The following is a 25,430-nucleotide window of genomic DNA, read 5'->3' as shown; positions in this document are numbered from 1 at the left end:
AAATTGAATCGGGGCTCGCTATCACTTCACTTTAGGTATTCGGGTGGAGTAGAAACGAGTTTTGTGCGATGTAAATGCTTCGATGCGGAATAAAATGGAGATGAAGTTCGTTAGCAATCTCCCAACTCATCTCTGGTAATATACGCGTGGAAAACCATTAATATTACATGACGTGTTATACATAACCTCTCTGACGTACAGTGGCAAACATTAATACTCGCTTTTTGTTCACCGGCGGCACCCTGTTCGCAGTTATGACATTCATATCCGTCACTGTACATACATACGACGTTTTTGCACGAACTCGTGTGCATGAATTGCCGTCAATTACGTATTTAAACGTTAATGAGAAAGTTAAGTGAAACGTGACATCAGCTGACGTCTCCGTAAGGAAGCTATTTATTCGCAACTTCCCGCTCGATAGCGTCACCAAATGGCAACCAAATGTGGGTAGTTTTAAAGGCGAGACTTTCCTAACCTAAAAGATGGTACTTGTACAATTTGCCGAGCACTTGCGTTGCACGATACGTCAGTTAAATGCTGTAGGCCTGCGCTCTTACGAACGTATTCTCGTTAGTCGTAACGTCCATCGTAAGTACGTACAATTAACAATTGGTCTTCCGATCTTAATGATAATTTTGTTAACCGAGACACTGCATAATGTCCTAAGGTAATCGAAGGCTGTTTCTAAATTCCTAACATGTGTCGGAGACTCGCGAGATCTAAAGAACTGCAATTCTTAAGAGAGAACGCTGTATCGACTTTATTTTGGCTGTTAGTTACGGTAGGGGTCACGTAGTACGTTCCTTGTGTCGTGTCTTGTATCGTTACTTCTTTCGAGGCGTTTTTGACACGCAGGATCCCTAGAGTAATTTTATGGAGCTTCGAAATGGACTAATGTTTCCGATTTAAGGGTTATGTTTTATGTAGTACAGAACACAAGGCGTCTCTTGGTAATCGCCGGTCCCTCGGGCTCTGGCAAGAGTACGATATTGAAGCGTTTGTTCAACGAATTCCCTGATTCCTTCGGATTCTCCGTTTCTCATACTACAAGAGCGCCTCGTCTTGGTGAAGAAGATGGAAAGCATTATTTTTTCACCTCCAAAGAGGAAATGCAGAAGCAAATTGACAATGGGGAGTTTATCGAGAGCGCCACTTTCAGTGGCAATCTTTATGGAACGAGGTAAACCGTCGTCTTTTCTGTGAATGTATAGCGGAATGTCCAGAATTAACGTACCTTATTTTAGTAAGAGAGCAATCGAGGCCGTTCAGAATGCAGGAAAGGTTTGCGTACTCGATATCGACGTTCAGGGTGTAAAGCAAATTAAGAAAAGTTCTTTGGAACCGGTTTTTGTTTTTATTAAGCCTCCGTCCTTCAACGAGTTGGAGAAGAGGTTAAGGAGTAGAAATACAGAATCCGAGGAGTCTCTGCAACGCAGACTAAACGCTGCCTTGTCGGAGTTACAGTACGGTACATTTCCTTTTTCTTATTCAGATTCATCTGAACGTCTTTTACTGTTTTACAGTAATGTTACATAGTTTTCTTTTATGTAGTCAATAACTATTATGTTTAATAGGCGAGGAGCCAGGTAACTTCCACCTGATCGTTGAAAATAACAATCTGGAGGAAGCATATGAGAAATTACGAGAGTTTGTCCTCGCAAAACTCCTTAAGTCTCAAGAGTAATGCAGTACGATACCTTATCCTTGTTACCAATGATTAAAAACTAATGAAAAGTAAGTAACTTCACTTCATGCTAAATTAATGGAGATGATTTTGTTCTGACATTTCATGTCTCTGTACAGGTAATTCACTCGATTGATGTTTCTTTAATTATTTGTGTTCTTGCAGGGTCTTCGGAAAGTGTTTCTTTAACAATAGTTTCACTATATTGTGATATGACGATGGTTCGTTATCTATTGTTTGTAATGTTTAGGGTTCGGTTATGTCGTAGGGAAGGAAACTATGCGAATCATTGTCACGGTAAGATTGTGTAGGAAGTATTCCAATCAAGCTGGTAGTAGTTATACGGTGGAAACAATTGAAAACTGGTAGAAGATATCTTTTCCTCTTCGTACATTTTTATTTTTTATATAACGTGTACAAGTTTCTCCTTGTTTAATTAATGTCCGAGTAATTGTAGTTATGGGATCACAGTGACTAGCATTTAGGAGTCGGAGTACAAGAAGTTTGCAAATCGGTGTCAAAATTGTATCGTATACATTCTTACAGTCGACAGCTTTAACTGCGATGCTTAAAAGCGTAATTCTAGTATTCTAGATATTAAAACTCAGTTCGATCATACTATTCGTAGCAACCTAGGAATAGTTTAAGCATCCATAAATGAAAATGTTCAACCGTTAGATTATTAACATTTAGTGATTACTAAAAGTAATTAGTCTTTAATTCATTGTGGATCGGTTAAAGTTTAATTACGCAAAGGCCAAAATGAAACAGGTCTTTCAGGGAGCCTACGAGTTATCCTATATCTAGTGATTAAGATAGAATGGCTCATGATACTGCATTTATATTATTTTTACAAACATATTTAGATAAACTGGATTTATTTATTACGTTGTACCATCGAATGGATTCCGACATACAATACACTAGTGCGAACAGATGACCGTATTTTGTTACAAATAATGATACAAATTAAAAAGGCACGTTACAAAATAGTTCTTCAAATTTACGCTCTAGAACATTTATTTAATGCGTTATGTCACACTGGAAAAAATATCCTGTTCTCTTTCAATTCTTCTGCCTTCGTGGTCCATGATTAACGTAAAGTGAAAGCCCTCTCAAATCAGTCGACTCGAATAAGACTATTTTTTAAGGGTATTGGATCGAAATGTCATGTAAAGACACGGCATGAAACTTTACCATTTTTATTCCAAACTAATATACTAATATACTTAAGAATCATACAAATGCCCTTACTGTGAACAGTAATTTAACTGTATGCAATACTTAGTTACTTCTGCACTATTTATTTCACTCTTCACTTATAAAGTTTACTTAATTAATAAAAATCGCCAGGTTGGTGGCGTACCGAGTTCATCGATTGGATCGTCACAATTAGTTGGAGAACATGAAATAAGTTATTCATGCCGATTTTTCTTAACTGCATGAATTACATAATGAATTGCAGTCGAAGTTGTCCAATACCACTCATTTTTTAATAGATTGTATAACGTTCCGTGAACCAGTACCGTATCGCATCCATCTTAAAACAAATAGGTTATGAAGGATTGATTATCGTATTGAGGTTAATGGAATCACCATAAAAAGATATACGTTTTTGGTTTAATAATGTATACGTACATGATTTCAATATGCGTCTCGTTTCATCTGGAGAAATGAATTTATCCCATTCATGGGTACCAACTGGTAACGCATGTGCGATATACTCACCAACGACAATTAGTGCTACCCATGAAAAAATCGTTCGACCTGGAGTTGTTATAAACAACGAGCCACCTGGTTTGATAGCTGCGACACAACTCTAAACAACATCATTTATAATTCAGAATGAATAACGACGTTAAATGAAGTCAGCTAAGAACGAGCGATCGATATTTTTAACAGATACGTGATTGAACGTTACCTGAAGAAATAACGATTTATCCTTAACGTGCTCCAAAATCTCAGATGCAACGACAGCGTCAAATTGTTGTGGACGAGTGAGTGAGAAGTCTTCGACAGTGGTGCATTCATAGGAGATCCGATCTGCAATGTCTCGGTCCAACTTGGCGTGATTCCTTGCAGTCTCTATGAGTTGTGGAGATGCATCGACTCCTGTAACGGTAGCTCCGATTCTCGCAAGAGCTTCGGTGAATATTCCGCCTCCGCAGCCAATATCCGCGATTGTTACACCTCTCAGTGGTAAAACATTATTTGCATCGCCAGATCCTAAGTTCGTCAGGCCATCTCTCACAAACGGCACTCTTAAACGATTAAGTGCATGAAGACCTATCATCTCGTCCGTGACTTTCCACCAGGCCTCGTGTAGTTTACTGTGATGCGACACATCCTCAGGGTCTACCGTGCTTCTGCGCTCTGCACTTTCATTTGCATATTTTGACGTAGTACTGCAGAAATAGAAAACACATTACGTTATGTTTCATTTATATCAGTCTTGGCTAATAAACATTAGTAATTACTTATATCGTTCCTCAAGTTAGTTTATTAATCAGTTCTTTCCTCGTATATGATAGAGGGACACTTTAGCTATTATAAGATTAGTTAAAAACTAACTTATTATTCGATAGAAAAAGATTCTTAAGTTTTCTTAGTTCTATTCTACATTCTGGGATTCACGCAATTTGTTAAGGTCGATATAGTAGGATGTTTCCATCGTACTCCTAAATCCGGGATTTATCGGGTTCAAACCCAATAAATCCGAATTTAATTGTCGATCGAGACGCTTGGGATCGAATCTGAGCGATTATTGATGCAATTTATTGGATCCGGACTCAGTAAATCCTGGATTAAGGAGTACGGAGAGTAAATCGGAAACATCAAGATGATCGACCAATCAGAGGTCTAGAAAATTGGCAATCAATATGGCCGTTCTACTGCACCCTTTCCTACGCCATGCTTCCCTCCTTGTCAAAGATGGACTTCGGGCTCGTCTATATATTCTTACGTCTATGCAGAATACTCATTGAGTTAACTATCTATGTCTACAGTTAGCAAAACTTCAGTCATTCTAATACGAGGAAATAAATGATCTGTCAAAGACGCAGAAACCTTGATTGAAGACTTGACAACAATTAATTCGGAAACGTACTTACCCGTATCGTATCGCGTCCTTTAATTTGATACATTCGAGCAGCCTCTTTCCTCGTATTCCATGGTGAAACGACATGTCTCATGTCACCTGATGCGGCGCAACTTTCATAAACTTTGGGCAACGTTTGTGTCGACCCTTCGGCATTGAGTATAAAGTACCTAGAGACTCCACAACCTATTCAAGATGAATGTAACAGATATAGCATCGCATCCTTTAATTTAATGCATTTGAACAGGGAATCAATTCTGTAACTTTGGCTACAGTGCTCACTCCTCGCATTGTCATCTCACGTGAATTTACTCGTCCGGTTCTCTAAGTGAAAATGTGAAATCTCCAGACTGAAGGAACTCGGAGTTTCTGGGCGAGTAATGTCATGTGAAGTATCTCACATTTTTACCATAGTGAACATTACGAAATCGCGGGAGGTGTTCACCTTTAGAATTTTCATTAGATTCGAGTTACAGAATCGACCCCTAGCTTTCCCTATATTCCATTTAAATGGTAGAACGAAATTTCTCACGTTATTTGACGCGTATGAATTTATAAATTTTGCACGACGTTCATAGCCGATCCGTTTGGCGTTAAATATGAAAATTATGAGTTCCAACATATGACAAGATAATCGATTTGTAGTAATAACAAATGCAATTTTGTCTCTCTTGCGTTTATATACGAAAGACAACTTTTCAAGGTTATATTTGACAGAACCATGCTGTATCACGCCGGGTGATATCAACGTTAAAAAAAAAATAGTGGTATAAAAATAAATAATTCGGCAGAGTTTATCAGACTCTATTTATAACTGCGAAGAGGTTAGAAAGAAGATATCTTCTCGTAAGATTCAGAAGTACAGTAAATGTGTCAAAACCCATTTGTTGTTTGTACTGTATGTCAATTATGAAAGTTAACATTTATAGAAACTCAAAACATTTTTCTATCGTTACGTTAAATTAATATTATATTGTTACGAGTGGAAGGATGCACTGTATTTTCCATTACGATTACTTTTGCACGCAACATATTATGAAGTAATCGTTTTACACTTGTGAAAAGAATGATTTATAGTATTTTATTATGACATTTGCTGTATGTACATGTATACACATAATACAGTCTTAATTATAATCGAAGCATACGTGCGATAATCCTAATTTTAATACGATACTTCCCAGATTTTCATGAATTATGACCCGTTAAAAGACTGTAAAGAACTTTTGGTAAAGAACTCATAAGTGGGAGTATTAAATTAACACATACACTACTTTCAACGCAGCTTCGGACAGACTTTACCAGATGGTATTGCTTGTTTTGACTAGAACATACTGCACATCGTAATGGCGTTACAAACTAAATTGAAATTAAATGCCAAACCTCTGCCTTACGTGAGACTTTGTCTGTACAAAAATAACTGTTGTACTTATTGATGAAAAGTGGGATAATAAAAAACGATACATTCTTAATACAGCTTTTAAGAATTTAGATCGTTTCAATACAAATCCAACGATATGAAATTAATTTAATGCCAAGCCTCAATCTCACGCAAGACAGTGCCTGTATAAAAATCATTTTGTACCCAAGATTGTACAACGAGCCAATACGAAATGACAAGCTTATTATAATTTCTAATAATTCAGATCGTAAGAATCGTACTAGTTCCACAGAGACCCTTAAATTGCATTTGACTTGTCAATACAGTTTCAATATTAAATTAAGTAAAATATCACATTCGCAATTTATAGTCGCGTCAGTGTTAATCCTTGTAAAATTTGGTATCGTAATTTTAAACAAAATCCTGTATAGGTTAAAGGGCCTCCATGCCGTTACAATGCACAGCGCTACATATAACCTATAAAATGTGCCAAGCGTTTACGAAAGTTTAAAGCTAATTTACACAGCAGCACAGTTTAAGGGCTTCGAAGAGTCGAAGACCCCATCATCCAGTCGAACGATCTCGATGGTAGATTCCAGCACCTGAGGTTTTTCCACTTTGTAACTCGAGCGATAACTAATCAGATCTTGCAGTCCATTGTTATCGATGTCCATAACAGCCATGGAATGTGTATGTAGTTTTAAAGACGGCTGACAATCGTCTCTTCGGCACAGTTGAGTGATTTCATTCTCACCGATGTTAACAACACGAACAACAGTACGGTTAACGAGGACTGTTACGATAACCTCCGTTACTTTCTGCTCGAAGGTGTCTGTTTCGACATTTCTGATTCTTCTTTCTTCACCAGTCCATCGCCAGAATTTTAGAACAAATCCAGTGACGTTGGGCTCTGCCGGAAAAAGGTTATACATTGCAGGTTCAACCGTGAACGTATTCTGACATGCGTAACTCCAAATTGAAGTTTCATTTCCCAGTTTTCCCTGCTTGATGTTGACTGTCGTAAGACAACTCTTTCCTGGACACGTTCCTTGATTTTGAATGTGTAACGTAGTGTATAGGGTTAGGTTTCGAGTGTAGTTCTTGAAGTCGTGCTCCAAAACAGGGAAAACCTTTGGTGCAGTCTTCGGTGGTGAGAAAAGTCTCTGTTTCGCATTCAATATATTAGAACTGCCAAGTATTTCCGACAGGCGCTTCACTCCTGATATCACTGAAACGTTCGAAGAACGTTAGAAATTCCATTGATATTTTTAAAGGTGATATGAAAACTGCATTTGAAAAGAATCGTTTACTAAACTTTTCTACAAACTGGGTGTACCAAATTGTTTCAAACTTTACAGCGTGAATATGGAGGCCCTAAGGAACATTTTGGCACCCATGAAATTCTACTTTTTATATAAAAGTAAAAACTTGTTTATGAAAAGGATTTAAAAAGTGAAATTTTTAGTTTAAGGCCTTTTTTTAAGGCCTCCATATTCACGAGTCAAATTTCAAATGAGCCGGTACACTCAGGTAGAAGAAAAGTTTCATAAACCAGACCTCTTTGACACTACATTCACATAAGTGATACTATTAATAAAATAAACTTACGTTTCCCATTACGGTCACTACACAGATAAGATATATCGGAGCTGACCTCGAGTCCATAAATCCTTGTAACTTTGCAATCTTCGGAGAACTTGTATCTGCTTAAAAGTTCACCATTTTTCCCGGATACAAGAAGTAGGTTAGAATTGAATTCCTCCGATGACTCAACGCTTAGGAGATCGTCGATTCCATCGGAGTTAGCATCCGATAGAAGTACAGGTAACTCGGAGTAAGTATTCAGCGTCGAACTCCAGTGTACAGTTCCAGCAGTGGGTTCGATAGCAATTAGAAGACCCTTTTCTCCAGCGACGAGGCAGTCTGGCTTCCCAGAACCATCCACGTCCAAAATGGTACAGTTGATATCGACTGGTAATCTTTTCAGGGAGACCCACCATAGAGGAATACCATTGCTGCCTCGTATCGATAGCACTCCACCTCCTTGTGGAGGTATCTGTTGCTGGCCCGTGACCGAGTCTAAATTATCTCCATATCGCTGACCATGCAGAAGGAATATCAAGTTATCGGAAGGTCCCTTCACCATCGAAATCCTACCGTGAATTTCTGCAAGCGTCGAATAGACATTATCATAAACCTTCGAGTTATCACCCTGCACTTCATTGTATATATTTACCGATTCCTTGCAAACTCTTATTCCATGGCACGAACGCCGACGACTCCTCATCCGTCTGACAGTTCAGGGAACTGTCGCAGGGCAGGAAATACAAAAATACAAGTATCGTGCACACGCAGACTAAGATCGAGAGGATTAAACAAAAGAATCTGAAGGGAGACACGGTTCGGTGGTTCCACGAGCTGGAATACCCATGTTTCTCAATCGTTATTATAGGAACGTTGTCCTTGGATGGATCGAGAATGCCGCAGCCATTCCTCGACCGGTTTGTCAAATTAGTCTGCTTATCGATAGGACAAAATTGGCCATTCTGCTGCGCCGAGGGACTGTCCTGAAAAGTTTATTAGTAAATGACGCAATGCTTTACTGCGACTATTTATCATAGTTTTATTGTTTACAAAGTATTACAAGTAAAAATCTGTACTCAGGTGGAAAGATGTTAGAAATATATGAGAAATATACTAGACCTGCAATACTGATTGATTTCCGAGAGGTTTTGAGGTTAGGCGGTAGGGATGCTCGTCCTCGTTCTCGCTGTCTGTGTTGCTGATGCTTTGGGGAAGCCGCGTATAACCTTTCCCACTAGAATGTTCAGTAGACATGGCAATTTACTCTTGTTTCTTACGCTGTCATTTGTTAACGTCGCGTTTCCTAATAATTATCAGTGATTATCAGCCACAAATATCGGTAATTACGCGACAACTCGAATGACAGACGCGGCCATAAAATGTGAAGCATCTAGAGAAGACACGACACGTCGGAAAATGGTGGCGCTGCGTCTGTGGAGTTCCTTGGTACTATGTACATATTAAAGCCAGTATCCACTATCAAAGAATTTCTTGAAGTACTTGCAATATGGCGACGTTTTATAAGGCGCAAACCAGAGAGTCTATTGCGTAAAGCAAATTGAGCGAAAATGTGAAAAATGAGTAGCTCACGGTATTACGGAACGTTTTCGGTGGTGAAAATGCGAGATCATTCACATAGCGAATAAGTAATTCGGCGAATAAACCCACGTGAGATGAAAGTGCGAGAAGTGAGCGCTCTCGTAAAAAATACGTAATAAACGCCCTGTAAATTAGTTAAACTTCGATTAACTCACGTTGTGGAACCCAGTTTATAAACGGCCATTAACCAGTTAAACTTCGATTAACTCAAGTTGTGGAACCGGCCTACACCCATGGATAGAGTATAATAGAATGCCCTTCTATGTAATTCGAATTTGGAGAATTTCAACACAAACGCCAAATTATTTCTTAACAATATTTCCGTGTTTACACATGTGCTAAAAGACGTTTATAATCAAGCCACATGTCGTCCATCTGCGGCATTCATCATATTGGAAACGTAATTTACTGGTTTTCCACGATTTTCTCCGGTAAACTACTTTGTTACCTAATGTACGTCAAAAACGTCGAAAAATGGGGAATTACCCACCCCTGCCAAAGTGTATATTTTTAGTAAAAGTATAGAAAGTGTAGGCAAAGCGAACAAAACCATCGAGCTTGCTCCAAGAGCCGCGCGCAGCGCCACGTCGCGCCAAAGTGGGGAATTACGTGCACCTTCCATACAATCCTCGAGCACGTCAGTCGATCATCTCGAAGTCGTTCATCTTCCACGTCGAAGAACGTTATGTACGGCTCGGGGAGTGAATATCTCGGTCGAAGAGGAGCTAAAAAAATCCATGTGCTCGCTTTGTGATAAGGTTCTCCGCGGTGGCCCGAGTGGACTCTCGACTCGGTCGAATCCCTGAGTATCGAGAATGGCCGAGTCGATCGGCCGCGACTCGGCCTTCGCCGCCTGAGGTAACGCGCGCGCGGTGACAATGATTTCCGCGCTTTTTCTTCCGTTAATTGTTAACCGAGCTTTGTAAAGTGGCTTTACGTGTCGCTTGTCCCAGAGACGAATCATTTCCAGGCCTGGCGGCTCCAAAAACGGCCCCGACGTGGTAACGCTCGGTACGTCCACATCCTAACCTCGAAATACCCTCTCTCAGTCTCTACGAGTCACCTCAAAGGTACCTTTTCCTTCGCTGCTAAATTTTGACCAGCAAAATGCTTCGATTGGTTCGTAATTCTTTCCCTGTCGCTCATAATAATTATTTGCCTGTTTTTAACCAAGCGGAATGTTTCGATTCATATATTTTTATCGCATTGCTGCAAGATTTTGTGCGTCGAAATGCCTCGATTGGTTCGTAATTCTTTCTTTCATTTATGGTAACTATTTGTCTGTTTTTAATCAATCGGAACGTTTCGATTCATATAGTTTTATCGCATCGTTGCAAAATTACGGACAATGAAATATCTCGAGTGGTTCGTAATCCTTTCCGTGTCGTCCTTGATAATTATTTGCCTGTTTTTAACCAATTGGAACGTTTCAGTTTGACGATATATTTTCATACCATTACTGCAAAATTACGTACAGCGAAATGCCTCGATTGGTTCATAATTCTTTGTGTCATCCTTGATAACTATCTACTTGTTTTTAACCAATCGAAACGTTTCAATGCATACATTTTTATAGCTATGCAAGTGAAAAGGTAGCTTTATGTGTTTTATCTATGAGTCATGTTTACGTGTATCGCTTATGTCTCGAGTCTCTCCCACAGGGTTCCGCCGGTAATCTGGAAGAATGTATTGCATGCAGTGGCTCATCCCCGTGCTGCTCTTGCCGAAACCAGTCAATCCAGCGCTATTGCAGACCCATGTCATGTTTATGGTGCTCTACTTAGTCGGTTTCTTTCTGGAGAAGAAGCCGTGCATCATCTGCAGCATAGTCTTCCTGGCCGCGGTCTTCTTGATCTGCTACAGTGGCGTCGGAAACTGCCTCTTCTGGAGCACAAACTGTGACACGGTTAGTTGCGAGAACGATTGAGGGCGGAGACTTTTCTCTGTGCGATCGGTTCTTAATGCTCGTCACTGCAGGGAGCTTCCCATGTTTTACTCTGTAATTTAATTTAAGACGATAAGCTAAACACTTAATCTTTAGCCGATTCTGTACCATAACCTGTAATTACTACTTCCACTCATTTTAAAGCCTACGCCGGCATTTTGGTGAGCAAACCGTGTCTGTCGAAGGACGTTTGTCGGGGGACTTATTCGAATGACGTACAATCTTTCGATCGAAGCAATGCCATTCGTTGATACACAGCCATTGCGTCTTTCAAGAAAGTTTATTATAATATCGGTGGTTTGTTATGCAGAACACGTGTTAAGCGACGCAAGGGAGTTACTGGTCAGTTAGTGGTTACCTTTTTGTTAAACAATAAATGTTAACCTTATATTCTCGTTTTTCACTTATTAGCAATGGTTTTTTGCTCCACTAGTTAAACCGATCCATGATTACCTTTCACAGACTTTCTAGCAAAAAAACACTAAACACTCAAATAAAGGTTTTTGGCGTAGATGGAAAATTTATTTGCGTATGTGATTTTCACGTGCAAATTGTGATAATAGGACTAGGACCGGGTAAGACGTAAGTATAATAATTAAATCTAAGAAATTTGTTAGAAGTTTAAGCCGTATGTGTGTTTTGTGAAAATGAAGCGTTTTGTAGCGCTGTGATTGGTTAATTCCGTTGGGACCGCGGGAGTTTGAATTTAATTGATTCTGTTGGAACCGCGGGAGTTTGAATTTGATTGATTCCGTTGGAACCGCGGGAGTTTGGATTTACCGGGCTTAGACTCGATTAATCCCGGATTTCGAGTACGATGGAGACGTACTCGTAACGAGTTACAAAATCCCGCCTGTTTCGCGAGTATCGAGCGTCGCCTGGATACTGCCCTGCGATTGGTCGAGGGCTCGACCAATGGCGTGCGTCCGTCACCTGGATACTGCCCTGTGATTGGTCGAGAGCTCAACCAATGGCGTGCGTGCGTCGTCCCTCGCGGCCCCTGATTGGCCGACCGGTCGGGGTCGATGAACGAGGCGACCCACCTTCGCCGCGGTGTAAACAGGTCGAATAGAAGCGCCACGGAAGTGTGACAGCGGGCGAATCGCTCCGTTTCTGGAAAGTTCAAGAAGGTAGTAGAAGGACGATCTCGGGCCGTCAGGCGCGCACGTACACGCGCGCACGGCAGACGCACGCACGAGGGGCAAGAGAGACGGTAGCGCACACTTACACGTATACTCGGTGAGAAACGACGAGAGTATTCGTAGTGATCGTCACAGCGGTACCGAGAGCTCGAGGAGAAGCCGCGCCTGCCGCCAGTGGACGCACCGAGGCGCAGCTCGACCTGTGAGTATCCCAGAGGACGACTCGAGTTCACTCGAGTTGATTCAAATTGACTCGAATTGACTCGAACCGTCGCGCGCGCGAGAAGAGTCCCGACCCGCACCCGAGGAGGCTCCTTTTGGCGCGGCTCGGGGTCGAAGCTCGGGCCCAAGGCGCGAGTCACGTCCAGAAATAACCGGACTTAGCAGACGCGACAGGCGGCGTCGGGGAGCTCGCCCTATAAGCGCCCTGGGTGCATCCCGCGCCCTGGAGAGTCTGCTGGGCTTGGTCCTTGCTGCGACTCTCCGGGCTCACCTAGTGGATGCGTACCGTTGGCTTTATCATGTATAATAATGATTTTTTGTCTATTCTGCAGGAACGGAGAGGATGTCAGGAAACTTAAGGGTTATTTTGATATCGTTATGTAGAAAGGAATAGGACGTGGGTGAGGTTTTGATTATATTATGTTATATTATTATGGATGATATAGGAAGGGAATGGACGTCGGGAAGCTTAATGGTTATATTGATATCGTTATGCAGGAAGGAATAGGACGTGGGTGAGATCTTGATTATATGTTATATTATCGTGGATGCTATAGGAAGGGAAAGGATGTTGGGAAACTTAATGGTTATTTTGATATCGTTGTGTAGAAAGGAATAGGATATGGGTGAGGTTTCGATTATATTATGTTATATTATTATGGATGCTATAGGAAGGGAAAGGACGTTGGGAAACTTAATAGTTATTTTGATATCGTTATGTAGGAAGGAATAGGACGTGGGTGAGATCTCGATTATATTATGTTATATTATTATCGATGCTGTAGGAAGGGAAAGGACGTCGGGGAACTTAATAGTTATTTTGATATCGTTAATGAGGTAGGAAGGAAATGGATGCGGATGTGAACATAATTATCTTGTTTAATTATATTTTTGTGGATGTTAGAAGGCAAAAGGCGGAGGGAAACTTAGTGGTTATTTTGATATCATTAATGATGTAGGAAGGAAAAGTTTAAAGGGTTTATGGGAATGAGAATTGGTTATATTTTGTCATTATATTTACTGACAGGTTTGTTGGCCAGATTGTACTATTATACAGTAAAATCTGGTCAGTTTTCCCTGCTATGATCACATGTAAGGTTATGTAGGTTGTCTGCGAAGGCCTTAACAGTAAGACCTAACCAATAAACTTGCCAAACCCTAATTTTCGATGAAATTCCCTCTAATTTGGCCAGTTCTCCCTTCTACGATCGCATGTAAGGTTATGTAAGGCATCTGCGAAGAGTGTTTGACCACCCTAACCTAAATGATCTCCATTGCAGAGAGTCGGAGGCGCAGAGACATGGGGACAGACTATTACAAGATCCTGGGTATTGGGCGAAACGCCACTGACGACGAAATAAAGAAGGCTTATCGGAAGTTGGCTCTTCGCTACCATCCTGACAAGAACAGAAGCGCCGGCGCCGAGGAGAAGTTCAAGGAGATCGCCGAGGCGTACGAGGTACTCTCCGACTCGAAGAAGAGGGAGGTGTACGACAAGTTCGGGGAGGAGGGCCTCAAGGGCAACGTATCAGGCGGGGGTGGAAGTGGGAGGAGCAGCTACACCTTCCACGGGGACCCCAGGGCCACATTCGCCCAGTTCTTTGGCTCGGCCACGCCGTTCCAGGTAGAGTTTTTAAGGCGCTTTCTCACCCAGGTGGTATAACCAGGGACGAGAAAACGACTGAGGTATATAAACAATAGTTAAGGCGAAGTGAAACCCCCCTCAAATCAGTCGACTCGAATAAGACACTTTTTTTTAAGGGTATTGAACCAAACTGTCTGAAACTTTGACACGTGACCGATGAGCTCGTAGGAATTATCCTGACACTTTCAAGATTTGGATTTTTTAAACAAATTTCTTAACTTGGCCCAGATTAGAACAAAAATGGCATCGAGCTTTCATATCTCGATCGATATATAATTATTGAAGGCTCCGATATGAGAAAAGAAAGGGTCAGGACAATTTTACGACAATTTAGAACACTCTGGTAGTCGATAAATTCGCATTTGAACGGGATAAAGGCAAGAAAAGTGTTGGATGCGCTTCTATGCTAAAACGATTGTAATACGAGGTCTCGGAGTGATAATTTAATTGACCTGGAAATCACAGATGGCGCAGAGGGTCCCTCCGCAGTCAATTAGGGCCCCAGGAAGCACGAATCCAGAGGATTTCTGGAGTTTTACTTCGATTTCTTTATAATTATTGTACGATAACGACAGGTGGAGTATGCCATTTGGTACAATACCCAATATAATTCGACATAGTTGTCGATATAAAAACGAACGTCGGCAACGTAGGTATTAACCTAGGTAAACCATCCTTGCAGGCGTTCTTCGACTTCAGCGGCAGCTCGGGCGGCCCGGGCGGCAACCGGGGGTTTGGTCTCTACGACGAGGACATGGACATGGACGACCCGTTCGGATTAGCAGCAGGACCGGCTACGAGGCAGCAAGCGGGACCTGGTGGAGCGTTCCGGTCGCACTCGTTCAACTTCGCCGGGGCCCACGGGGGAGGGCGAGCGGGTGGCGTCAAGGACAGGGCCCAGGATCCCGCCATCGAGCACGACCTCTACGTCTCCCTGGAGGACATAGTGCGCGGTTGCACGAAGAAGATGAAGATCTCGAGGCGCGTGGTCCAGCCGGACGGTAGCACCAGGAAGGAGGACAAGGTGTTGACGATCAACGTGAAGCCGGGCTGGAAGGCGGGGACGAAGATCACCTTCCAGAAGGAGGGGGACCAGGGTCGCGGGAAGGTGCCCGCCGACATCGTCTTCATAATCCGGGACAAGCCGCATCCGCTGTTCAGGCGCGAGGGAAGCGACATCCGGTACACGCACAAGCTAAGCCTGAAGCAGGCGCTATGCGGCGCCATCGTCGAGGTGCCGACCCTCTCCGGGGAGAAGGTCACCCTGGACCTTACCCGGGAGATCGTCAAGCCGAGCACGGTGAAGCGCATCCCCGGACGGGGACTGCCCTTCCCCAAGGAACCCTCTAGGAAGGGCGAACTCCTCGTCTCCTTCGACATCAGGTTCCCCGAGAGCCTCGCCCAGAGCGTCAAGGACATCCTCTACGACACCCTGCCCAACTGATCGTCCCCTGGAGCGACCGAATCCCCGCCGACAAGTCCTTACCCGGTGCGGGCCCTGTACAGTAGGACCTTCCCCCGGGCGCACGAGAGGGGACTCTAGGAGAGGATCAAATCTCCGGACACGCACCGGTGACCGACGCGGTTTTCGTACGCCGACCTCTTCTCCGGGACCTGGACTCGGATACGTGGAGCCTGGTGGACGGGCGTTTCGTTCGCACGAGTGGACCGAGAGTCTGGGAGGGAGAGATTATTGCATGGTTTGGAAGTACTGCGGAGAGATCCTGGTTGGGGGCTTCGGAGGCATTGCGAAGCATCTGGTTGGGACCCTCCGCAGGGATTGGGGGTTTTCAATGTCTTTGATTTAACTGCGAAGACAGATAGTGAGGGAACGAATACCTTTCTCTTGGTTTAATTGTCATCGCAGGAACTGCAGAGACTTAATTTGAGGGTCTCGAGTTGACTGCGATGTCTTCGGTTTCATTGCAAAGGCTGGTGAAGTTAAGGAATGCCTTCTTTCTCTTAGTTCGAATGTCTTCGCAGGACTGCGATGTCTTCAATTTAACTGCGTAGACAGATAAAGTAAGGAAGAATATATTCTTCTTTCTCGTTTTTAGTTTCAATGGCATCGCAGGAACTGCGGTGCTTTAATTTGGTCTCTTCGCAGTAACTGGAGTGTCTGGAGTTGACTGCGACGTCCTCAATTTAACTGCGAAGGCAGGAGGTTCTCTCTCTCTCTCTTTTTTTTTCCTTTTCACAATCTACAAGAATATCAAGAGATAGAACCTTTCGTTCGCTCCTCTTCGTAGTCTTCGCAGGAATATCGAAAGAGAGACGATCACTACTGTGTTTGCTCTTTTCTCTTCGCAACCCTCTCAAGAACATCGAAAGAGAATGGATGACTCCTTTGTTCACTCTCTTTTTTTTTTTTTAATTTTTCTCTTCGCTGCCTTTGTAAGCATCGAAGGGAAAGTTAGGTTAAGGGTTCCATGTATCCGAAGTCTATGTCCTTAGACGCGGAATAAAGCGAGCGCTCTGCATTTCCCTCTCGTTCTCGTTTCTAGGTTATCTTTCCGTCGCGCGTCGGCTCTCCCTCTTTCTACTTTATGTATATAAGTTTATTGCCGTTTAACAGAGGATGCATAATATATGTATGTATGTATGCAAATTCGTTATTTAAAAAAAGGCCCTTCATCGAATGTGACTCGATTGTATAAATTCTCTTTATTAGAAAATGCGTCGTGATTCTGTTATTCCCGGGGGGAGGCGAAAGGCCCTTTTTCCAATTTACGATTTGCGATTTTCGATTATCAACTTACGATTTACGACGTACGGTTTCTCGACTCTTCTCGCGGAGTTCTAAAAGTTAGCGGCGATTTAAAAAGAAAAATGATTAGGGAAGTGATTGGAGGGCGTACATGCGAGCAACCGAAAAGTGTTCCGCGACATTTGTAGGACTGCGAAATAGACGGAATTTCATTTCTAGAGGAGAGTTTCCTTTCTTAGATCGTATCCCCAGTGCGGGTTTTGTGATACGGGGCGCGCTTTTTTTTTTTTTTAATCCCTCTGAAAGCAAGGAGAAAAATAAAAACCGTATTATATATACTTCATTTCCTTGTTTTTGAATGGATGAATCTTAAATTCAGATTTTTAAATGCTATACGCATTTTAGGAGTGCAAATTGACTTTTCTTTTAAGATGTGCGATTCAAATAAAGGGAGACATTAAAGGCGCGAGATTCAAACTTTCTTTGATTGTCGGTCGTCGGAAATACGATGAGTTTTCTTTCTATGGACTTCATTTCACTGTTTTTGAATGGTTGAATCTTAAATTCAGATTTTTAAATGTTATACGCATTTTAGGAGTGAAAGTTGACTTTTCTTTTAAGATGTGCGATTCAAATAAAGGGAGACATTAAAGGCGCGAGATTCAAACTTTCTATAATTGTCGGTCGCCGGAAATACGATGAGTTTCCTTTCTATGAACTTCATTTTCTTTTTTAGGTAGGTATATTCCGAATTTTAAAACGCTATGCGCGTTTTGAGAATGACATTTCTTAAAAATAATTTAGAAAATGAGAAGCGCGTGATTTATACTTTTTTTAATTATAGATCAAAGTTTAATTAATTTAAGTTCATCGCTGCCGTGAACTACGTTTACATCATATTCGAAATCCGGGATTTATTAATGTGATTTACTGGATTCGGGCAGGATAAATCCTGGATTTATTAATACGGTGGAGACGTGGTCACTGCGTCTAGTCGAATTGAGTTAAGCAAAGTCGAGTTTATAGGTTAGAGCAAGTCAGACAGTGATCCTCATCGTCGTTACCGTTATCGTAGATTATTTCTCGTTATCAATCTAACCTCTTCGTTAAAAAAAGGTATAATAAGATTCTGTGTATTAAATATCTTGAATATCAAAACAGGCGCTAGAGACCAAGAACAGGCCAAGACCTAACCTCTTTACTTGTTACACTTTCTGTGGAAGACGAATTACAGCAAAGCTCGTAATATTTGAAATTATCACAGAATTTTACTGCATAATTACCATCGTTTCAATTTCAGGAAGAAATGTCGACGAAATATCTCTCAGAGAAGTTGGGCGACTTACACGTCGAGGGTGAGAGTCTCTCCGATGATTTTAACGGAGAAGACGAAGACTTTGAAGGCGAGTGGAACCCTATCGAAGCAAATGCAAATATATCATACAACACGAAGAAAGGCCAGGATTACAACGACTCGGAGGTTTTATCGAACAAAGTATCCGACTACCAACCCTCGGATAAGTTACTGAGAAGATTCGCCAGTAAGATAAACGTCGACCGATACACTCTGCCTGGCCATGCGACGAATACTCTCGTCGAAAGCGAGAAGAGAAGTGAAAAGGAACGCAACAGAACGAAAGACAAGCACGACAGAGCGACCGTAGAGCAAGTAATGGATCCACGCACTCGTATGATCTTGTTCCGACTGCTGAACAAAGGCATCATCGAAGAAATCAACGGCTGCATATCGACAGGGAAAGAAGCGAACGTGTACCATGCAACTTCGAAGACAGGTCTAGAAATAGCGATTAAGATCTACAAAACCTCCATTCTCTTGTTCAAAGACCGAGACAAGTACATCAACGGTGAGTTTCGCTTCCGGCATGGATACTGCAGACATAACCCGAGAAAAATGGTTCGCACTTGGGCAGAGAAGGAGATGAGGAATTTAGCTAGGTTAACTCAAGCCGGACTGCATGCACCGAAACCAATTCTTCTCCGCGGAAATGTATTGTTGATGGAATTCATTGGCGTCGATGGCTGGCCATCTCCAAAATTAAAAGATGCCACTCTTGGTGAATCGAAACTGAGAAAACTGTATAGAGAGTGCATAGAAATGATGTGGACTTTGTACAATAAATGCAAATTGGTTCATGCTGACCTCAGCGAGTACAATTTACTTTATCACAAGGAATCGGTGGTTATTATAGACGTTTCTCAATCGGTAGAGCATGATCATCCTCATGCTCTGGATTTCCTTCGGAAAGACTGCACAAATATTACCGGTGAGTACCTTTACGTGGTGTTTTTTTGCAATACTTTGTCGATTAACCCCCTGCATTGGAAATGTATTAGTGGACATGTTCGATAATTAAGACTTAACGATCATTCCAACGTAAAGGATGTTCAATTGAAACTTAGCGTACAATTCTTTTCAGAATTCTTCAGGAAAAGGCAAGTGGCCACAATGTCCATCAAGGAATTATTCGATTTCATCACCGATCCTACCATTACGGATGACAACAAAGACGACTATTTAAACGCTTTAGCAGAAAGAGTCAGCGAAAGTTTGGAAGGGACTGTCAACCCTAACCAAGAAGTTGACGATCTGGTTTTCAAGCATGCGTACATTCCTCAGAGGCTGACTCAGGTAATTTATATATATATATATTTACCATTGACATCCGTACGAGTGCTTAAACCTTGAGTTGAGAATTTTAATCAACGTCGATAAAATAAAATTCATCTACACTCTTTTTGGTGTTAACGCCATTTTGGATATTGAAATGGTAACGTAAGCTGACATGTCACGTTATCAACATTTATATTTAGGTAGACGTTTGTTACATTTCTATGTTGAGAATTATATGAAATGTATCATTTTAGTAGGATAATTATAAAGATATATATAGGCTGACTGTTTCATAACACCTTAAAGAAAGACGTGCGAAGAATATTTAATTTTTTTCATCGACAGGTAGTAGACTTCGAACGTGACATTAGGCTTGCGAAGACTGGGAAGGAATCGTTGATCTATAAAACGTTAGTTGGCTTGAAAAATGATTTGTCGACGCCAAACTTGTCCCCGGAGATCCTTGCCAATAAAGATGCCAAGAGTGAAGAGGAAACCGGAGAGGAGAACTCTTCGGATGTGAGTGACTCCGATGACAGTGAGGACGATGAGGAGGAAGAGGTTAGGGAAGGACTTAACAAATCGAAATTCGTCAATTCGGCACGTCCTAAGGATGAGACTACCGAAAGTAAAAAGGTGCGTTTAAAAAGTATATATTATTCATCTAAAACAAAAAGTGTTTAGTTCTAACACACCGTTGAAGTGGAGTTTCTTTGCGTCAGAATGTGAGGTTATATTAATGCTTCGAAGAAGTGCAATGCGTTAACAGAAGATCGATAAACACATTGCTTTATTAAGAATGTCCACTTCTTCGTATTTTAGCATTAAAATTAAAACCTTGCGGTAACTAAAATAGGTTATGAGTATCTTCGATCATAACCTATTCGAATATTTTGTAAATATTGCATCGATTGTCATAAAACTTTTTCTTCTCTCGGCGAAAGAAGTTTCACCTGGAAAATGTATCATAGGAATTGTATCTTCTTGATTATTAATTACTGTTGTTCCACTTTCTGCAGGCCCGAAAGAAAGCTGTGAAGAGCGAACAAGCTGAAAAGAGACAACACAAGGTGAAGAAATACATAAAAAAGAAGAGAGAGAGAGCGAAGCAGTCATCAAAGAGATAACCTTTACGCCCTAATATTCCCCGTTGACCATTAAATGGCCATGTGGTTAATTTAATAAATTGAACTATTTAATTTTCCCATGGCAAACTTATGAAAACTAATTTGTATAAAAGGTACCGTGTGTATAATACATTTAGAGTAACGGGATGTGCAGGTATTGGATGCTACGTTTATGTACATTTGTGTCATTGAAACCAAACAATACCACATAACGTAGTTAAGGGGTCTAGATTCAAAGTCTCCATTTCGTTCCCTTCTATTCCGCGAAACGAATTCGCGGTTATGTCATGTTTCAATAAATATAGGTTACATTCACCCACGAGGTTATCTTACTAAATATATCTATATATCTATATAACAAACACCTTGTATTTTATATATTAATCACTCCGATGTAGCTTAACAGTTAAAGGACACAACAGTCGGCAGAATGTACAGAGTCCACAGGTCCCACACAAGAACTGCACACGAATCGCATCGAGGAGAGCCCACTTGACGTCTAACTATCTACATACATGTCTTGTAGTACCGTCACCAGTAAGGCACCTGCATATAACCTTACTTTAAATGCGGGAAGCCGAAATCTCCTGTTCAGGTTGCTGCCTACTCGTCGAAGAGACTTCGGGAACGTCCAGGTTTGTTCTAATTGGCATGCCCATGAACCTGGGACCGACCCCATTAATAGTATTACGTCTAACCCTGCCAGTACCATTATCGGTACTGCACTTCACTTCGTTATACTTGAAGAGGCCTTCCCCAGGACCGAGCAACCCCAGTTTCGAATTCCTAAACCACCATCGATACGTAACATACCACGTAAGCACCGCAGTGATCCCACCGATGAACTTTTCGATCATAATATGGTAATATAACAGCGTGGTCACTAACATGACGTCCCACAGGAGCTGTTGCAAGGTCATGACGATGAAGAGAGCCCTGAGGTAGGGAGTGAGGGCACCATGGGCCTTCTTAACGAAGTCCAGGTCAGTATTTGAGAGGTTACGCAGGGGACCGGAGCTGCCTTTCCCAGACGTTACTCTAGAGTGTTCCTCCTGCGTCACCAGCTCTCTTATTCCTTCCCAACCGATTAGGGTGGAGCCTTCCTCCGCCAGGATCAAGCTCGAGTATATCAGGATGAAGGAGTGGCCCGATATGTCCAGACCGTTCCAGAACTTCCCGGCTTGCAGGCACTTGGTCTTCGATTGTAACTGCGAGTCCTTTGTGTTCACACACTTGCCATAGTTGGTCTCTATGTAGTTGAACAGTTTAATCCACATTAGCCAGGCTGCCGTTGCCAGCAAGAGACGTCCCAGGTGCTTGAAGAGGATCCTTCGCTGGCCACATCCTACCGTGTGGGCTGTCAGGACTATCCAGGGTATCGTCACCATCAATAACCATCCCCAACCCCACTTTACGAAGTACTGGTTCAGGGCGTTGTCTGATCTTGCGAAGTATGTCCTTGGCATCGTGATCGTGTCTGTTATCAGCGACACCACGAATATGGCTCCGCAGTAGATGGCCACCTTGTTGGTAAAATTTAATTCATTTAAAAAATTAAAAGTCAGAGAGTATTGTTTATAAATCATGATTTAAGTCAACTCAAACTCTGACCTTGAGCCTCGTGTCGAAGAGCAGCGACTTCTTGCACACGTGGAGCACCATCGTCAGGAGGATGAGTCCGATGGAGCTGGGGGCCGCCGTGGGCCTCGTGCCACCCTTGTCTTCTTGTGTAGAGCTCGGTCTGAAGTTCATGTGGCTGGATCGGAAGCTACCTCCTGGGGTTCCTATGCTGCCCGTGGTCGGATGCAGCGGTCTCCTCTTCCCGATAGCCATGGTCGGACGGACAAGCGGCTCCAGCTGGGAATCTGTCGAACATTGTTTCTATTAGATAAGGGAGAGACAGGAATTGTCTCGTAGGACTGCAAAATATTTAAGGTGAAGTGAAATCCCTCTCAGATCAGTTGATTCGAATAAGACGCTGAGAAATTTCACTCGAGTGGTGCAAAAGTGCTTGTACTCTTTTCTTTTTAGGAATGTTCAGTTATGTACCAAATTGTGCATCAAAGTAATACATTTTTTATATTCAATCGCTGAAAGGTTTCACTCTAGTAGTGCAAAAGTGCTACGATCCCTTCTTTTCATTTTTACGCTCAGTTATTTACCAAATTGCACATCGAAGTAATATTCTTTATATATTCTAACGCAGAGAAGTTCCACTCGAGTGGTGCAGAAGTGCTACGATCCCTTCTTTTCATTTTTACGCTGTTATTTACCAAATTGAACATCAAAGTAATATTCTTTATATATTCTATCGCAGAAAAGTTCCACTCGAGTGGTGCAAAAGTGCTACGATCCCTTCTTTTAATTTTTACGCTTAGTTATTTACCAAATTGTACATCGAAGTAATACTCTTTATATATTCTATCGTAGAGAAGTTCCACTCGAGTGGTGCAGAAGTGCTACGAATTTTCCTTTGTGTAAGGATCAGTTTACTTAGGCTTAAACTCGTACACGGGTCGCCCACGCGTTGCGGTCCCTTTAAAGAGCCGGCCGCGGTGTAAAAATAGTTACCTGGGGTTCAACGGTGTCAAGAAAGAACAGTGACCGCTAACGGTCTCGCTTCTACCATTCCTATTCAGCAGAACGTCGAATTCATCGAGCAAAGGTCACTCGCTCGAGCAGAAGCACGAAGCATGGCCGTGACTGGACATTTCCTAAGTACGTTTTCAGCCAAAACATCCACCACCTCCACCACCTTATTTTCTCAGGTCGACGCAGGTCGCCGTATGCAACAAGCCGACGACTGGGCTCGCCGCCACCTACGAGCGGCCGCATTGAGTTTACACGGTGAGTTTAATCGCGTTTATACAGGGAATTAGGGGGTCTATCATGCAAAGCAAATTGAGCGAAAATGTGAAAAATGAGTAGCTCACGGTATTACGGAACGTTTTTGGTAGTGAAAATGCGAGACCATTCATATAGCGAATACGTAATTCGGCGAATAAACCCACGTGAGATAAAAGTGCGAGAAGTGAGCGCTCTCGTCACAAATACGTAATAAACGCCCTGTTAATTAGTTAAACTTCGATTAACTCACGTTGTGGAACCCAGTTTATAAACGGCCATTAACCAGTTAAACTTCGATTAACTCGAGTTGTGAAACTGGCCTACACCCATGGATAGAGTATAATAGAATGCTCTTCTATATAATTCGTAGCTTCATGTCCGCGTCGTAAACAACTGTAGCGTTCAATTTGTAACAAATATGACTACTTTCCACTTTGTTTCAATTTTCCTGTTATTTGCGCCTCTAACAGGATCTGCAAGTCCTATTGGAAGTATTACTACTGTGGGCACTAATGGTACATTTAATTTACTTTTTACGGTTTCTATTATTTCTTTGTTTTCAGTGATGTATATTGAAAAAATCTAGCAGAGAAAAATGTAACCACTTGTGCGGAACATTTATTAACAAGGATACATGGCAAACTATATCCAACTGAGTTTATAATGAATTTTAAAGTCATTTAAAACATTGCCTAAGTGTTGTCAATGTGCGATAAATTCAACTTCCGAACGGTAGAATAAAATTATGTTTTGCGAATGTCATTTATATCGTTACAAATGTCAACGGTTAACGTATTGAGTGCACTGTACCACCAAAAATGATTAAACGTTAATTAAATTTAGTGACATGCACCAGATCGGTTGTAAATTCATCTGCGATCGATTACGATAATTTAATACTTTAAAGCGAAAGTATTTAGTTCACTTCTTGTGGTTTTTAGATACAGATATATTTAGATACTACTTAAAAATTATAAAAAAATGCATTACAGGATTTAACCTTGATACGACGACTGCCGAACCAAAAACGCCGAGTGGGTCTTCTACGCCTGAACCTGTAACGGCCCCATGTGGAGCGAAAACTATTCCCTCCCAGTCTACTACTGCAGTTCCACAAGTGTCTTCGACTACAGTTACAACGAAACAAGTTATCCCGAATAAACTTCATAAAGCGACAACTGCGGAATCTAAAACATCACCTGGATATCTTTCCCATGAAACTACAACTGCCGTTCCGATGGAAGCCCCCTGGTCTTGGCAGGATCAGCGTTTCGATGCTTTAAGTTTTGTCGGTAAGTGCTGTTTTCCAAATATGTTTAGAGGTTGAAATTTAAATGAGATATTTAAGTAACGTCGTCCTATCTTCCAGGTGGTATCGCTCTGGCAACTGGTGTGATAGCAACAGGAGCATTTTGTTGGAAACAATATAATAATTACATAGAGAGAATTTACCGAACGCTGTAAAGATGTCCACAGATACCTTGCGTAACAATGTGCGTAAGCATAATGGTAAGAATTGTCCAGAATATACCGAATGGATGAGTTGCAGAATATTGACAATGAGTTAAATGTTCTGCAATTTCATCGACCAGTTCTTATCATTAGGCTTACGTAAGATATATGCGAAGGCTTTAACCATTCCTTAGTACAAGTTCACCATCTCATTAGTAGCGAGTAGTGTAGTTAGTTAAACCAATCGGTAGTTTTAATAATACTATTTGTACATGTAACTTTACTAGCGGCCTTCGGGGACGTTCCACTGAACATGGATATTAAAAATGTATTTTTCTACTTTGTAATAATTCAGCGTTGCTC

At 41.8% G+C, this 25,430-nt stretch overlaps 8 protein-coding genes across 11 annotated transcripts; 5 read left to right on the top strand and 3 right to left on the bottom strand.

Annotated features, from left to right (window-relative positions):
- Nucleotides 1-208: 208 nt before the first annotated feature.
- Nucleotides 209-2,747, top strand: LOC105695980 (guanylate kinase). 3 transcript variants are annotated; one of them, XM_012418068.2, is made up of 6 exons: nucleotides 577-591; nucleotides 671-784; nucleotides 936-1,183; nucleotides 1,248-1,471; nucleotides 1,578-1,737; nucleotides 1,853-2,747. In XM_012418068.2, the coding sequence occupies exons 2-5, from the start codon at nucleotides 701-703 to the stop codon at nucleotides 1,685-1,687; spliced, it is 666 nt and encodes a 221-aa protein (XP_012273491.1). In that variant the 5' UTR covers nucleotides 577-591; nucleotides 671-700; the 3' UTR covers nucleotides 1,688-1,737; nucleotides 1,853-2,747. The 3 variants fall into 3 exon arrangements, with proteins under 3 accessions (XP_012273490.1, XP_012273493.1, XP_012273491.1); XM_012418067.2 differs by lacking the exon at nucleotides 671-784 and having other exon boundaries at nucleotides 209-591; nucleotides 931-1,183; XM_012418070.2 differs by lacking the exons at nucleotides 577-591; nucleotides 671-784 and adding an exon at nucleotides 212-446 and having other exon boundaries at nucleotides 931-1,183.
- A 128-nt stretch (nucleotides 2,748-2,875) lies between these two features.
- LOC105695979 (ubiquinone biosynthesis O-methyltransferase, mitochondrial) lies at nucleotides 2,876-4,930 on the bottom strand. Its single transcript, XM_012418066.1, has 4 exons — nucleotides 4,798-4,930; nucleotides 3,609-4,092; nucleotides 3,326-3,506; nucleotides 2,876-3,227 (listed from the first exon to the last, which is right to left on the bottom strand). The coding sequence occupies exons 1-4, from the start codon at nucleotides 4,869-4,871 to the stop codon at nucleotides 3,103-3,105; spliced, it is 864 nt and encodes a 287-aa protein (XP_012273489.1). The 5' UTR covers nucleotides 4,872-4,930; the 3' UTR covers nucleotides 2,876-3,102.
- Nucleotides 4,931-5,844: 914 nt separating this feature from the next.
- Nucleotides 5,845-9,109, bottom strand: LOC105696001. Its single transcript, XM_012418108.1, has 4 exons — nucleotides 8,869-9,109; nucleotides 8,402-8,732; nucleotides 7,774-8,331; nucleotides 5,845-7,393 (listed from the first exon to the last, which is right to left on the bottom strand). The coding sequence occupies exons 1-4, from the start codon at nucleotides 9,001-9,003 to the stop codon at nucleotides 6,684-6,686; spliced, it is 1,734 nt and encodes a 577-aa protein (XP_012273531.1). The 5' UTR covers nucleotides 9,004-9,109; the 3' UTR covers nucleotides 5,845-6,683.
- A 919-nt stretch (nucleotides 9,110-10,028) lies between these two features.
- Nucleotides 10,029-11,683, top strand: LOC105695949 (bladder cancer-associated protein). 2 transcript variants are annotated; one of them, XM_012418025.1, is made up of 2 exons: nucleotides 10,029-10,206; nucleotides 11,010-11,683. In XM_012418025.1, exon 2 carries the CDS (start codon nucleotides 11,033-11,035, stop codon nucleotides 11,273-11,275), a length of 243 nt encoding a protein of 80 aa, XP_012273448.1. In that variant the 5' UTR covers nucleotides 10,029-10,206; nucleotides 11,010-11,032; the 3' UTR covers nucleotides 11,276-11,683. The 2 variants fall into 2 exon arrangements, with proteins under 2 accessions (XP_012273448.1, XP_012273447.1); XM_012418024.1 differs by having other exon boundaries at nucleotides 10,029-10,359.
- Nucleotides 11,684-12,387: 704 nt separating this feature from the next.
- LOC105695990 (dnaJ protein homolog 1) lies at nucleotides 12,388-17,347 on the top strand. Its single transcript, XM_012418090.2, has 3 exons — nucleotides 12,388-12,637; nucleotides 13,938-14,281; nucleotides 14,985-17,347. Exons 2-3 carry the CDS (start codon nucleotides 13,958-13,960, stop codon nucleotides 15,744-15,746), a joined length of 1,086 nt encoding a protein of 361 aa, XP_012273513.1. The 5' UTR covers nucleotides 12,388-12,637; nucleotides 13,938-13,957; the 3' UTR covers nucleotides 15,747-17,347.
- Nucleotides 17,348-17,983: 636 nt separating this feature from the next.
- On the top strand, nucleotides 17,984-21,087 carry LOC105695991 (serine/threonine-protein kinase RIO1). The gene is made up of 5 exons (XM_012418091.2): nucleotides 17,984-18,125; nucleotides 18,310-19,294; nucleotides 19,448-19,659; nucleotides 19,987-20,277; nucleotides 20,661-21,087. The coding sequence occupies exons 2-5, from the start codon at nucleotides 18,316-18,318 to the stop codon at nucleotides 20,766-20,768; spliced, it is 1,590 nt and encodes a 529-aa protein (XP_012273514.1). The 5' UTR covers nucleotides 17,984-18,125; nucleotides 18,310-18,315; the 3' UTR covers nucleotides 20,769-21,087.
- LOC105695992 (FIT family protein CG10671) lies at nucleotides 20,819-23,577 on the bottom strand. The gene is made up of 3 exons (XM_012418093.2): nucleotides 23,340-23,577; nucleotides 22,380-22,633; nucleotides 20,819-22,291 (listed from the first exon to the last, which is right to left on the bottom strand). Exons 2-3 carry the CDS (start codon nucleotides 22,599-22,601, stop codon nucleotides 21,332-21,334), a joined length of 1,182 nt encoding a protein of 393 aa, XP_012273516.1. The 5' UTR covers nucleotides 22,602-22,633; nucleotides 23,340-23,577; the 3' UTR covers nucleotides 20,819-21,331.
- Nucleotides 23,578-23,999: 422 nt separating this feature from the next.
- On the top strand, nucleotides 24,000-25,414 carry LOC105695963. Its single transcript, XM_012418045.1, has 3 exons — nucleotides 24,000-24,130; nucleotides 24,608-24,907; nucleotides 24,985-25,414. The coding sequence occupies exons 1-3, from the start codon at nucleotides 24,034-24,036 to the stop codon at nucleotides 25,077-25,079; spliced, it is 492 nt and encodes a 163-aa protein (XP_012273468.1). The 5' UTR covers nucleotides 24,000-24,033; the 3' UTR covers nucleotides 25,080-25,414.
- Nucleotides 25,415-25,430: the final 16 nt, after the last annotated feature.

This window comes from Orussus abietinus, unplaced genomic scaffold, assembly GCF_000612105.2.
Source record: "Orussus abietinus isolate OABI.00-Male unplaced genomic scaffold, Oabi_2.0 scaffold154, whole genome shotgun sequence".
NCBI lineage: Eukaryota > Metazoa > Arthropoda > Insecta > Hymenoptera > Orussidae > Orussus > Orussus abietinus.
This window is presented reverse-complemented; position numbering and strand designations above follow the sequence as displayed.

What these genes read in the sequence shown, in the direction of transcription:
- LOC105696001 (XM_012418108.1), bottom strand. Translation starts at nt 9,003, where the DNA reads ATGTCTACTGAACATTCTAGTGGGAAAGGTTATACGCGGCTTCCCCAA. An exon ending in GAAATCAATCAGTATTGCAG is followed by an intron (nt 8,733 to 8,868) that starts GTCTAGTATATT and finishes TAAACTTTTCAG; the next exon opens with GACAGTCCCTCGGCGCAGCA. An exon ending in TAAGAGTTTGCAAGGAATCG is followed by an intron (nt 8,332 to 8,401) that starts GTAAATATATAC and finishes CGACGCTTGCAG; the next exon opens with AAATTCACGGTAGGATTTCG.
- LOC105695992 (XM_012418093.2), bottom strand. Translation starts at nt 22,601, where the DNA reads ATGGCTATCGGGAAGAGGAGACCGCTGCATCCGACCACGGGCAGCATA. An exon ending in TCTTCGACACGAGGCTCAAG is followed by an intron (nt 22,292 to 22,379) that starts GTCAGAGTTTGA and finishes TTTACCAACAAG; the next exon opens with GTGGCCATCTACTGCGGAGC.
- LOC105695990 (XM_012418090.2), top strand. Translation starts at nt 13,958, where the DNA reads ATGGGGACAGACTATTACAAGATCCTGGGTATTGGGCGAAACGCCACT. An exon ending in GCTCGGCCACGCCGTTCCAG is followed by an intron (nt 14,282 to 14,984) that starts GTAGAGTTTTTA and finishes CCATCCTTGCAG; the next exon opens with GCGTTCTTCGACTTCAGCGG.
- LOC105695980 (XM_012418067.2), top strand. Translation starts at nt 486, where the DNA reads ATGGTACTTGTACAATTTGCCGAGCACTTGCGTTGCACGATACGTCAG. An exon ending in GGCAATCTTTATGGAACGAG is followed by an intron (nt 1,184 to 1,247) that starts GTAAACCGTCGT and finishes ACCTTATTTTAG; the next exon opens with TAAGAGAGCAATCGAGGCCG. An exon ending in CTTGTCGGAGTTACAGTACG is followed by an intron (nt 1,472 to 1,577) that starts GTACATTTCCTT and finishes TATGTTTAATAG; the next exon opens with GCGAGGAGCCAGGTAACTTC.
- LOC105695949 (XM_012418025.1), top strand. Translation starts at nt 11,033, where the DNA reads ATGTATTGCATGCAGTGGCTCATCCCCGTGCTGCTCTTGCCGAAACCA.
- LOC105695979 (XM_012418066.1), bottom strand. Translation starts at nt 4,871, where the DNA reads ATGTCGTTTCACCATGGAATACGAGGAAAGAGGCTGCTCGAATGTATC. An exon ending in AAGGACGCGATACGATACGG is followed by an intron (nt 4,093 to 4,797) that starts GTAAGTACGTTT and finishes CTATTTCTGCAG; the next exon opens with TACTACGTCAAAATATGCAA. An exon ending in GAGACGCATATTGAAATCAT is followed by an intron (nt 3,228 to 3,325) that starts GTACGTATACAT and finishes ATTTGTTTTAAG; the next exon opens with ATGGATGCGATACGGTACTG.
- LOC105695991 (XM_012418091.2), top strand. Translation starts at nt 18,316, where the DNA reads ATGTCGACGAAATATCTCTCAGAGAAGTTGGGCGACTTACACGTCGAG. An exon ending in AGACTGCACAAATATTACCG is followed by an intron (nt 19,295 to 19,447) that starts GTGAGTACCTTT and finishes AATTCTTTTCAG; the next exon opens with AATTCTTCAGGAAAAGGCAA. An exon ending in AGACTACCGAAAGTAAAAAG is followed by an intron (nt 20,278 to 20,660) that starts GTGCGTTTAAAA and finishes CACTTTCTGCAG; the next exon opens with GCCCGAAAGAAAGCTGTGAA.
- LOC105695963 (XM_012418045.1), top strand. Translation starts at nt 24,034, where the DNA reads ATGACTACTTTCCACTTTGTTTCAATTTTCCTGTTATTTGCGCCTCTA. An exon ending in TACTACTGTGGGCACTAATG is followed by an intron (nt 24,131 to 24,607) that starts GTACATTTAATT and finishes AATGCATTACAG; the next exon opens with GATTTAACCTTGATACGACG. An exon ending in CGATGCTTTAAGTTTTGTCG is followed by an intron (nt 24,908 to 24,984) that starts GTAAGTGCTGTT and finishes CCTATCTTCCAG; the next exon opens with GTGGTATCGCTCTGGCAACT.